Consider the following 12,805-nt stretch of genomic DNA (forward strand, 5'->3'; position numbering starts at 1 on the left):
ATCACCTATCATAGTACAAGAGGAAAGGGGCAAAAGTACCAAGATGGGAAGTCACAATGGTCTAGAAAAAGTTAGACGAGTGACCCCTGGGAGAGGTTACAGCATACAGAAAGACAGCTGTCCCAGCAACTGATGGAAATAAGAAATGGCTACTATAAAAAAAAACATTTTAGTGGGGGGAGGGGAGTTTTTGGACATATTACAGTAAAAGGATCATTCATGTATGTAATACAGAGCTTTAAATAACTGCCGCTCGCTCCTGCTATAATGACGCCTTCGTAATGACTTCTCCCCGTGAAGACGAGGTAACTATAGAAACATTTTCATTTTTGGTATATTTAATATGGATACATCAACATAAGTCAATCAGTCCCTCCTACCCCTCGCATAAACAAGCCGCGCTCGCCCGCCGCTCAGAGAACGCCCTGAATGCTTTCCAGTCAAGTGGATTGAGCGTTATTGTGCCGTCTCTTTGGAAACAGGAAATTTTATATTCACTAACGAATGATAAGGGAAGCCATTATTCGCTCGATCAGTAAGCTGGGACTAAAGAAATGCCGCATGCAGGAAGAGTGGAGATTTTGGAGGATGTATCAGGTACCGCATTAATCCAGCACCAAATTAAACATTTTGGAGAATGTGCATGAGGGTCGTCTATGCTGTGAAGTGGTAAGCTTCATATTCAGAGTGCTGCAGACCGCACAGCCAGAGCAAAAAAACAAAAATATATATATCACAGCTAACCTGCTCCCTCTAGTGGTGCGCAGTGGATTTACCTAAAAAGTTTTACAAAGTATTTCCATATACCGTATGTTTTTTTTTTTTTTTTTTCAGAATGTCAAAAACACTAATTTTTCAAAATTTATCACAAAACACAATTATAAAAGTAGTTTTAATAACTTCATACATATCATAAGGTTATCTATACTCAACATTGAAAGTTACCACCTATCTGCAGGATGGGTTAGAAGTTCCCAATAGATGGGAGCACACAGAAAAAAAAACAACCCAAGCACATATGACCATTACTCTACCCTGGAAAATCTACGTCACCGGTCACTATGCCCTTACACAAACACCGATAGATACGAGTATCCCCCCTCCCCAGGACACTTAATCTCCAGAATGAGTCGGGAGATCAATCCAAAATTGAATGGACGCATCCTTCATTTTCTCCTCCTGTTATGGTGGTTCATTTTTTTTCCTGAAGATTGCTTCATTCTAATCCCATATTACGCCACCTGCAGTACCACTTCTCACCACAATTTGAGCCCACAGACAACAATGCAACAGCGCCTCCAGCTGTACAAACATTTGTATGCAAATCACAGTGAACTGACCCAAATAAGCAGGGTTATTTAGATCTAAAAAATAAAACAAAAAAAAGCCTAAAACTGTAAAAAGCTGTCCAGGGGAGAGGGCCATGTGCCCTCAACATCGAGAAGGTCCCCTAGTAATTGTTAGGGGACGCCAGCCCCATCAGAAGCTTTAGAAACATTGTACCTTTCAATCTAATGCAGCCACACAGTAATTTGTAAGAGGAATGGCACATTTTACAGATTGTGATGTGGTCGCAGATGATTTAAAGCAAGGTACAGTGCTGCTAAAGCGTAGGGCAACCCTAAATAATTACAAGGATAACAATTTTTCTTTACAACCACCAGGTGTTTTAGTGTCACTGTAACCTTAAATGTGCACCTGCAGGCTGTATGATCAAACTATAATACACTCACATGGGGACAAAATGTTCCCACTGGCGAGAAATGTGGTACTGAGAAAGCTGGTACTCAGAAAAGTGATGGGGCTGTATCTTGAGGGGGCTGAATTGTGATAACCTGCAGGATGGGGCTGAGTGAGGTTTTGCAAAATGGGGTTACATATAGAGGGGCTGAGGCTCGACTTCCTGCAGGATGGAGCTGAATATAAAGGGGCTGAAATGCGATGCCCTGCATGATGGGGCTGTATATAGAGGAGCTGAGGGTCGACTTCCCGCAGGATGGGGCTGAATATAAAGGGGCTGAAATGCGATGTCCTGCATGATGGGGTTGTATATAGAGGGGCTGAGGGTCGACTTCCCGCAGGATGGGGCTGAATATAAAGGGGCTGAAATGCGATGTCCTGCATGATGGGGTTGTATATAGAGGGGCTGAGGGTCGACTTCCTGCAGGATGGGGCTGAATATAAAGGGGCTGAAATGCGATGTCCTGCATGTTGGGGCTGTATATAGAGGGGCTGAGGGTCGACTTCCTGCAGGATGGGGCTGAATATAAAGGGGCTGAAATGCGATGTCCTGCATTATGGGGTTGTATATAGAGGGGCTGAGGGTCGACTTCCTGCAGGATGGGGCTGAATATAAAGGGGCTGAAATGCGATGTCCTGCATGTTGGGGCTGTATATAGAGGGGCTGAGGGTCGACTTCCTGCAGGATGGGGCTGAATATAAAGGGGCTGAAATGCGATGTCCTGCATGTTGGGGCTGTATATAGAGGGGCTGAGGGTCGACTTCCTGCAGGATGGGGCTGAATATAAAGGGGCTGAAATGCGATGTCCTGCATGATGGGGTTGTATATAGAGGGGCGGAGGGTCGACTTCCTGCAGGATGGGGCTGAATATAAAGGGGCTGAAATGTGATGCCCTGCATGATGGGGCTGAGGATTGACTTCCTGCAGGATGGGGCTGAATATAAAGGGGTTAAATATAAAGGGGTTAAAATGGGGCTGTATATAGAGGGGCTGAGGATACACTTCCTGCAGGATGGGGCTGAATATAAAGGGGCTGAATTGTGATCTCCTGCAGGATGGGGCTATATTTCCTGCAGGATGGGTCATAAGATAAAGGGGATGAACTGTGATGTCCTGCATGATGGGGCTGTATATAGAGGGGCTGAGAATCAAATTCCTACAAGATTTGGTTTAATATAAAGGGGATTAACCGTGATGTCCTGCGTAATGGGAGTTGTATATAGAGGGGCCAAGGATCGACTTACTGCAGGATGGGGCTGAACTACGATGTTCTGCATGATAGGGCTGAGGATTGGCTTCCTGAAAGATGTGGCTGAATATAAAGGGGCTGAAATGCGATGTCCTGCATGATGGGGCTGAGGATTGACTTCCTGCAGGATGGGGCTGAATATGAAGGGGTTGAAATGCGATGTCCTGAATGATGGGGCTGTATATAGAGGGGCTGAGGATCGACTTACTGCAGGATGAGACTGATATTAAAAGGGCTGAGGAGTAGAACTGAGCGAATGTCTTCAGGTCTCCACTAACTCGTCAAGCTATAGAACTTAACAAATAAGCTGCAGAGGGAACCCAGATACATGGAAAGCACCGGCTGATCGGCCCCGCAGCTGCACATGTCGCAGCTGTGTCACAGTGACAGCACATGCATGGCCAGCCTAACACAGGCTGTGTGATCTTATAGGTGATCATTGCAAGGGAATAAAATAATGTAAATCGGGGAGGAATGATTATACTACGGGGGGTGGATTTAAACTGCAGCAATTCTACATCCACCAAGAGGTCCACAAGCCCCAGGCCTCCACCAAGAGGTCCACAAGCCCCAGGCCTCCACCAAGAGGTCCACAAGCCCCAGGCCTCCACCAAGAGGTCCACAAGCACCAGGCCTCCACCAAGAGGTCCACAAGCCCCAGGTCTAGGGACGGCTTGTACCACTCATGGGCCAAAGCTTTGGCATATTGCAGCATGGAGGGCAAGCACAGCTGACCCCTGCAGCGGTCCTATAGGGGGTGACAGAAAGCGGCAATCTGCTAATGTCTATTTTCCAGGAGGCATCAGACCAAAACCCACCTCGGCTGCTGGTGAAGGCGCTGTAGTCGCTGCCGTCCGCCTCGGATCGTCGGGGAGGCGCTTCTTTCAGTGTCTGATTATCATCCAGATCGGGGCAGGTGCGGACAGTAAGGCACAATAAAGGTTTGCCCAGAAGGTGTCTCAGCATGGCAGAATTCAGATCCCGGGCTGTGGCGGAGTTGACCTCCATTATTTCATCTCCAATTTTGAGACCTTAAAAAAATAAATAAATAAAAAATTAAAATAATCAAGTCAATGGAGCTGCCTGCAGTACCATACCCGGCCATGGGCAGGAGTGGCGCTGATTTGGTCTAATAAAAACAAAAAACAAAAACACCTTTAACATTAACTTCTTTACAATCACGTATGGAGGCACAACACTACAGAAGACTTCAATTATCACTTTGGCATGCTGAGTATAATTTAATATCTATATCCGACAGATTAATACATAAAAAATTCATTATCTGAATAAGTTTCCTTAAATTGCAATTCAATTTTTTCTTCCTCTAATTTACCCCTTTAAGGAATTTAGTGGCCACTTTTTTCGGGCACTATTCTACTAACCAACCAGTGGCTGCATCTTCTCTCTGGCTCTGGAGGACCCAACATAACTCTGCATTACATAGATTGCCCATGCATTTTAATGGAGAAAGTGCAATGTTTATTTATCCTGTGGGGGCGCTGTAGATTTCATGTTATTTCAGAGAGTCCCAGCAATAACACCTCCTGTGTCGGGTGCAGAATCGGACTCTGCAGCTGTGTTACATAGTCAACAACTGACTAAAAGCAGCGACCGGAGCCATCTCTGATCACTGCTACACAACCGGTTAGGTGCCGTCAGTCACTGACCACAGCTTTTACATGAACCAGTTTCCAATGGGCACTCGAAACAATGCAGCAAAAACTATATAAACCCTCCTGAAAGACTCAGCGAAACGACTCCGGTCAGACCCTTAGAAAGATCCCCTAACGAGAAGCAGATCACAAAGTGCCTCCTCACCAAGTCTCCTGTGATCAGCTGAAATCTGGGGAGATCCAGCAATAAGTGTACAATTTCCCTATAGCGCCTCCACAGGGGAAACTAAGTATTACACACTGCCTATTCTCATCACTAGCATGCCTGTGTAACGCAGCACAAGTCCTCCACAGAGGGGGACGCCTTCTGTAACTGGTCTGCACAATGGCTCCTGATCAGGAGACCCCCGAGACACAGAACTCCCCAAAAGGGACGCCTGAAGACCAGAACCTGGACAAAGCGCTGAAGAAATGAAAATCTGCTAATAGCGAATCTGTCGTCCTTGTTATTTTTAGCACATTTCATTCTGCGTCTCATCCCCAAAATACAGGAGGCAGAGAGGCCGCTACTTCTCGCAGATTTGCTTCTCAGCCCATTGTAAATTCTTTGGCAAAGTCTTAAGTAATTTCGATTTCTGATAATGAGAGAGGAAGAATCTCATGTAGACTTGTCAGATTCACCCAGTGCTAACAATGGGACAGATGGAAAGTGTCCAGAGAGCGGCATTGTCATGTTATTACTCCTGTACGGGAAACATATCCCCTCACTGACTGCACACAAAGCTTTCCACTATTCATATCAGACTGGAGAAGCTCCGAACCATGAACAAATAAAATGGTTAACTTCACAAAGACTGCATTACTGATCCTGTACTGATCCCGGGTTACATCCTGCATTATACCCCAGAGCTGCACTCACTATTCTGCTGGTGCAGTCACTGTGTACATACATTACATTACTGATCCTTAGTTACATCCTATATTATACCCCAGAGCTGCACTCACTATTCTGCTGGTGCAGTCACTGTGTACATACATTACATTACTGATCCTGAGTTACATCCTGTATTATACTCCAGAGCTGCACTCACTATTCTGCTGGTGCAGTCACTGTGTACATACATTACTGATCCTGAGTTACATTCTGTATTATACCCCAGAGCTGCACTCACTATTCTGCTGGTGCAGTCACTGTGTACATACATTACATTACTGATCCTGAGTTACATCCTGTATTATACCCCAGAGCTGCACTCACTATTCTGCTGGTGCAGTCACTGTGTACATACATTACATTACTGATCCTGAGTTACATCCTGTATTATACCCCAGAGCTGCACTCACTATTCTGCTGGTGCAGTCACTGTGTACATACATTACATTACTGATCCTGAGTTACATCCTGTATTATACCCCAGAGCTGCACTCACTATTCTGCTGGTACACTCACTGTGTACATACATTACATTACTGATCCTGAGTTACATCCTGTATTATACTCCAGAGCTGCACTCACTATTCTGCTGGTACACTCACTGTGTACATACATTACATTACTGATCCTGAGTTACATCCTGTATTATACCCCAGAGCTGCAATTACTATTCCGCTGGTGCAGTCACTGTGTGAATAGAGTGCCTTGAATAAACAGTATCCATACCCCGTGAACTTTCAATTTTTTTTTTTTTGCTACAACCCACAAACTTGAAATTATTTTATTGGGATATTATGTGATACCAACACAAAGTAGCCAGTGTAAATTAAAATGATGTATGGTTTTGAAAATATAAATCTGTAAACTGATGTGCATTTGTACTCAGCCCTCAGTAATTGGTTTTTGAACATTAGGGATCAAACCACACAAAGGAGCACACCAGACAAGTCATGGATAAAGTTGTAAAAGCAGGGTTAGGTTAGAAAAGAAACATCCCGAGCTCTGGTCACCTTACAGAGCACTGTTCAATCATCCAAAAATGGAAGGAGCATGACAACTGCAATCCTGCCAAGACATGGCCGTCTACTAAACGGACATCTCAAGCAAGGAGAGCACTAATCAAAGAAGCAACCAATTGGCCTATGGTCATTCTGGTGGAGCTGCAAAAATCCACAGATCAGGAGGAAGAATCTGTCCAAAAAATGAACTATAAGGGCTTATACCCATCACTGTAAAAAAATTTTAAAAAATCCAATAGTCAAGAAAAGTGGGACGAGTGTCATGCAAGTGCCGTGTGATTTTCAGCCCGTAACATCCGAATGACATGAATGCGATCCGATTTTAACATGAACTTTAACATGCAGCAATTCTTCACGTAATTTACAGTTTTTTTTAGGAAAACTTCTCACAATTCTGAACGCACCGCGAGCATGAGAACTTTCTCACACTTGCGGTGACGTCAGTGAGGTGAAACTAGTTCATTGGATATAACTCCTCTCAACCTTAGCACGTCACCGCGAGGCACTGAGCTGAGCAAGCACACGTAGCTCAGTGTCTCTGCTGGATGGCAGGCTGTATAGTCGCATCATGCAACAATGCAGCCTGCCATCTAGATGTAGCAGGGCTAGACGCATCGCAGGACAATTGGGTTATCTTCTCAGACAGGAGAGGAATACGGTTTATTCTATTTTTTTTTCCTTTTTAATGGGATAATGCTTCAGTGGATTGGGCGTAGTGTAAGTATAACTGTTTTGGGGTCAGTTAGAGGGAGTATGTCATTCGTTCAAATAAAAGGACTTTATTCAGGGTGTTATTTTATTTTATTTTTTCTTCACAATTTGACTAGGAGTTAGCAGTAGGGGCATCTTATAGACTCCTCTCCATTAATAACCCTTGGGCTTCATGTCATTTGACTATACAAAGGTGACATTAAGCCCAATACTATCACCTCACTTGCCACTGCACCTGGGCAAGTGGGAATAATAATAATAATAATAATAATCTTTATTCTTATATAGCGCTAACATATTCCGCAGCGCTTTACAGTTTTGCACACATTATCATCGCTGTCCCCGACGGGCTCACAATCTAGAATCCCTATCAGTATGTCTTTGGAATGTGGGAGGAAACCGGAGTGCCCGGAGGAAACCCACGCAAACACGGAGAGAACATACAAACTCTTTGCAGATGTTGTCCTGGGTGGGATTAGAACCCAGGACCCCAGCGCTGCAAGGCTGCAGTGCTAACCACTGCGGAAGAGCAAGGCTAAGTGCCAGGATAAAAGCATCTTATGGATGAATCATTTCTGGGGTGGCTGAGCTGATGATTTTCGTCTGGGAGGGGGCCAATATCCATGGCCCCTTCCCGGACTATAAATATCAGCCCGTAGCCGTCTGCTTAGCCTTTGCTGGTTTCTGATTATAGGGGGGACCCAGTGGGGTTTTTTGGCAGGGTCCCCCATTTAATAACCAGGAAAGGCTAAGTATACAGCTGTGAGCGAATATTAATAGCCTGGGAAGCTGCATGGGTTTTACCCCCTTCCCAGACTATGATCCTCAGCCACAACCTGTCCGCTTTCCCTCTGCTGGTTAATAAAATGTCTGGAGATCCCACGCTCCATATTTTTCAGAAAATAATTTATTCAGCAATAAAATACGTATACAGTAAGCTACACAGACAGTGTACTACTTATATTATATAGTTGACTGACCTCTATATCCATTTTGTGTGTTAATAATAATAATAATCTTTATTTATATAGCGTCAACATATTCCGCAGCGCTTTACAGTTTCAAACACAACAGTCATAGGTAACAATGTTAACAATACAGTAATAAAGCAATATAAGACACATTAAGACAACCCTGCTCGTGAGAGCTTACAATCTACAATGAGGTGGGGGAGCTACAAAGTACAGGTGTGCATTTACAATTATGTATTTACAATGATGGTCCAACCATCTTCATGGAGTGGGGGGTAGATGGAGATACTGAATGGGCTACACACACACAAACATAAAATGAGATGATACCGTGGGGTACTGCCTCCCTAGCGCACACCAAAAGGGGGAGGTGTCACGATATGGTATGAAATATCATATAAGTTTAGTTGCTCTTCAGCTCATGAGGTGGGCTAAACCCCCCCTTCCCTAGCTGACTCTCCTTGTTTCTCTCTGGGCTACGGACTGTATGCTAGAAGGGGGTTTTAGTGCCCTGGGGTCATAAATTCCAGGCTCGGACGGAAGTCCCTCACCCCTCCCACCTGCACTAGTTAGAACTGGAAAAGTGGCTCCAAAAATTCATGAAAGATTCTTTGTTTAGTTTTTGTTAGATATTAGGCAAACGATTTAAGCTAGAAATACGAAAATATGTATTCTTATTCTCACTCGGTGTATCTACCCATCCCTTGAAACTCGGGCTTCTATCTCCATCTGGTAAAGAAGTAGGGATTTCTCTGTAAATATGTATCCCAGATAGGACATATTTGATCTCATTAGAATGCTCACGTTAATCCGAGATGAATTATGAGTTTGTTAGGACTCTGACATGTTTTGTAGTGAAGTTATAGAAATCAGAGAAAATAGTTTAAAGTTTACTCAGAAGGTAGAGAGAGGAGGGTCTGGATAAGCCAGCCTTTCTGTGATGTCACAGCCTTGAAGTTATAACTGTCTGCACACATCCCCAGCTCTGTCTCTCTGCTTGATTTCTTCTTCTGGACTTCTTGTCTTCTCCTGAAGCCAGCAGCCCGTCCTAATGAGCTGGGACATATGGAAAACTCCACTAGCCTGGTTGCCTGCAATGTTTTGAACATGTGAGTGTTATCTTTTCTCATTTATTCCCTTTATGTTATAATTACCCTTGTACATATTTGCAATTGTCTCATTTGTAACTTCTTTATAAAATATTTTTGATAAAGCACTGCCTAATTATTTTTATGGGATATAATAGGTAATATCAGTTCGTTCATCCTGCTCTAAACTTACCCTGTCTTCCGAAGGGAAATACGCTACTGTGTTGGGTTAGCTTCGGACCCGTTTAATCGAAGCTGGTGGCAGTGATACCGATAGTGTGCAGACTTTTGGGTTATGTTGTAGCGGCTGCGGCGTTAATAATTATTGTTCCTGCCTGAGTGGGAGTAGTTATCGCGTCGCTGCAGCGTGCCCAATAGCCAGTACATAGCAGGCAGCCTTTCTGGCGACTAATTACCCAGGGTGCAGTACCTAATCTGACCTGAGAGTAAGGGGGCGCCAGAGAGCTGCAGGTGTTAAGTGGAACTGTAAGCGGGATATACATAAAGCCCTGCAGTTTGTGGTATATTGAAAGCAGTGGGATACCTAGAATAAGCCCCTGCTGTAAACTAAGAGGTCCATAGCCTCGTGTGTGGTTTTTCATCACATCGTGGAGTGGAGGGATAACTAAGATAAGCCCCCCTGCACATGTGATAGCCGTCTGTTGGCCTAAAGTCCCCTCAATCCGTGACGTAGGGGTGCCGGTCACGGTGTGAATCCTGACCAATTGGTGACAGCGGTCAGGGGAATCGTGACAATTGGTGTGTTATATCTATTCTATGTGTGGGGTCACGCTGTGATTTTGATGTACGTGGCTGATGAAATGTCGGGTTCTCAAGGACGTGTGTGTATTAAAAAAAAAAAAAAAAAAAAAAAAAAAAAAAAATCGGACAGCACTCACATGGTCTGAGTGACAATTTTTCCCCCTTTTTTTTTTTTTTTTAAAATCACACCCATTGGCGAGTCTCCCCCAAGATACGAGGACAATCACAGCATTTTTTTTATCAGTCCAATTTCTGCTAAGTAAAAAAAAAAAACCGGATGATCAGGGATCAATATTGATTTTTTTTTTTTTATTTTTTTTTAAAGCATTGCAATCACCAGTTTTCCTCGCAGATCAGTATGAGCCCTCAGTCGTACATTCCACGAATCTGGCCTTTGCAAGTATGGCAGGGAAAAGGCCAGTTTTGAAAAAGCACAAATTTTCAATTTGTAAAAAGCCATATAGGGGACACTGGTAGCATGTGGAAGAAGGGACTCTGGTCAGATGAGACCAAAGGAGAACTTATTGTGCTAAATGCAAAGCGCTATGTGTGGTGGAAAACTAACACTGCACATCACTCTGAAAACACCAGCCCCACCGTCAAACATGGTGGTGACGGCATCCTGCTGTGGGGATACTTCTCTTCAGCAGGGACAGAGAAGCTGGTCAGAGTAGATGGGAAAATAGATGGAGCTAAATACAGGGTAGTCCTGGAAGAAAAAAATATGTCAAAGGCTGCATATGACGTGAGATTGGTACATAGGTTCACCTTCCAGTAGGACAACAACTCTAAACATCCTACCAGAGCTACAATGGAGGGTTTAGATGAGAGCATATTCATGTATGTAAACGGCCCAGTCACAGTCCAGACCTCAATCCCATTGAGAATTTGGAAAAGCCCACGGGGTGTGAATACTTTTTCAATGCACTGTATATAACGTTACTTATCCTGGACTAACCCAGACTCAGCTTCTGTATAATACAAACACTATGCCTTGCATTTCCATCCCAATATATCCAGATCGTGCTCCCAGATTATATCACGCTGTCACCTACCTTTCTTAAAGGCCAGGCCAGTCTCTCTAACATTACTAACATACAGATGATGGCGGCCGTCTTCTTCCACCGAACACAGAGAGAATCCTAGGAAGGACGGAAAACATGATATAAGTAAGGCCCAACATAAGCAGCTGTTTGGTATAAATCAGCTATCGGGGCTCTGCAGAGATTGTGAAACAACTACCCCCATTATGTCCGTAACTTTTCATTATGCTATAATTAAGATGACCTTATTTTACTTAACCCTCCCTGAAGACTGCAGAGAGTAAGAAATAAGAACAGAGAGCAGATTTGTAAAGTGATGCCCAAAAGAAAGCCACTTATTCATCTGATCACAGGCAAAAACATGAAGAAAAGCTGCAAATATTTCACTCAAGAGAAGTTAGCAAATGCCCCACTAGGTGGCAGTGGTGTACTTCAGCAGAGACTGCAGGTCGCCCAGCAAGTGACTTTTTTTGCACATTATTATAAAGGCAGAATTTTGTTTAATTTGCAGCGAATAAATTAAATCCCTATTCAATGATAATTTAACATCACAAATTTTGTCTGAAAATAAAGCAATTATCCCATCCATAGTCCTGCAACCCTAACGTAGACTACAGTCATATACACAAAACAGACAGGAAATTACAAGTCCTGGAGAAACAGAATATAAAAAAAAACAGCTTAATCCTTTCAAGACCTGGAGATATTTCATTTTCACACTTTCGGTATAGAATAATGATGGAATTAACACATTTTTACATATTTTCTTGTGTGAATACGTGTTTGCCCCCCTTCCTGATTTCCTATTCTTTTACAGGTTTGTGTCACACTTAAATGTTTCAGAACACCAAACAAATTTAAATAAATTTAAATATTAGACAAATATAACACAAAATGCAGTTTTTTTTTTAAATAAAGTCCTTATTATTAAGGGAAAAGGAAATCCAAAACTACAGGGCCCTGTGTAAAAGTTATTACCCCACCTTAAAACATAAATGAATTGTGGTTTATCACATGTTTGGGTTCAAATTCCCTGCCCACACCCAGGCCTGATGACTGCCACACCTGTCAATCAAAAATCACTTAAATAGGACCTGCCTGACAAAGTGAAGCAGACCAAAAAAAAATCTTCTAAAGCTAGGTACAGTAGGAGAGAGGACCCTGCCCGCGAGGGCTCACAATCTACAAGGGATGGGTGAGGATACAGTAGGTGAGGGTAGAGCTGGTCATGCAGCGGTTTGGTTGATCGGTGGTTACTGCAGGTTGTAGGCTTGTCAGAAGAGGTGGGTCTTCAGGTTCTTTTTGAAGGTTTCGGTGGTAGGTGAGAGTCTGATATGTTGTGGTAGAGAGTTCCAGAGTAGGGGTGATACGCGAGAGAAATCTTGTATATGATTGTGGGAAGAGGAGATAAGAGGGGAGTAGAGAAGGAGATCTTGTGAGGATCGCAGGTTGTGTCTACATATCTTTTTCCTGTGCGCGTGTCTGAGCGCACATGTGCATTTTCGTGTATATGTGTGTGTGTGTGTGTGTGTGGGGGGGGGGTGGGGGTGTGTGTGTGTGTGGGGGTGGGGGTGTGTGTGTGTGTGTGTGTGTGTGTGTGTGTATGTGTATATATATGTGTATGTGTATATATGTGTATGTGTATATATATGTGTGCGTATATATGTGTGT

At 43.6% G+C, this 12,805-nt stretch overlaps 1 protein-coding gene across 4 annotated transcripts in view; it reads right to left on the reverse strand.

The window, feature by feature from the left end:
* TIAM1 (TIAM Rac1 associated GEF 1) overlaps positions 1 to 12,805 on the reverse strand; it is a 261,361-nt gene that overhangs the window by 47,904 nt on the left and 200,652 nt on the right. For all 4 annotated transcript variants that reach the window (XM_069760831.1, XM_069760832.1, XM_069760833.1 and 1 more), the window contains 2 exons: positions 11,147 to 11,233; positions 3,809 to 4,021 (listed from right to left, as the gene is read on the reverse strand). In XM_069760831.1, coding sequence (XP_069616932.1) covers positions 3,809 to 4,021; positions 11,147 to 11,233 — 300 coding nt within the window. The remainder of the gene's footprint in view (positions 1 to 3,808; positions 4,022 to 11,146; positions 11,234 to 12,805) is intronic.

This window comes from Ranitomeya imitator, chromosome 3, assembly GCF_032444005.1.
Source record: "Ranitomeya imitator isolate aRanImi1 chromosome 3, aRanImi1.pri, whole genome shotgun sequence".
Taxonomy (NCBI): domain Eukaryota; kingdom Metazoa; phylum Chordata; class Amphibia; order Anura; family Dendrobatidae; genus Ranitomeya; species Ranitomeya imitator.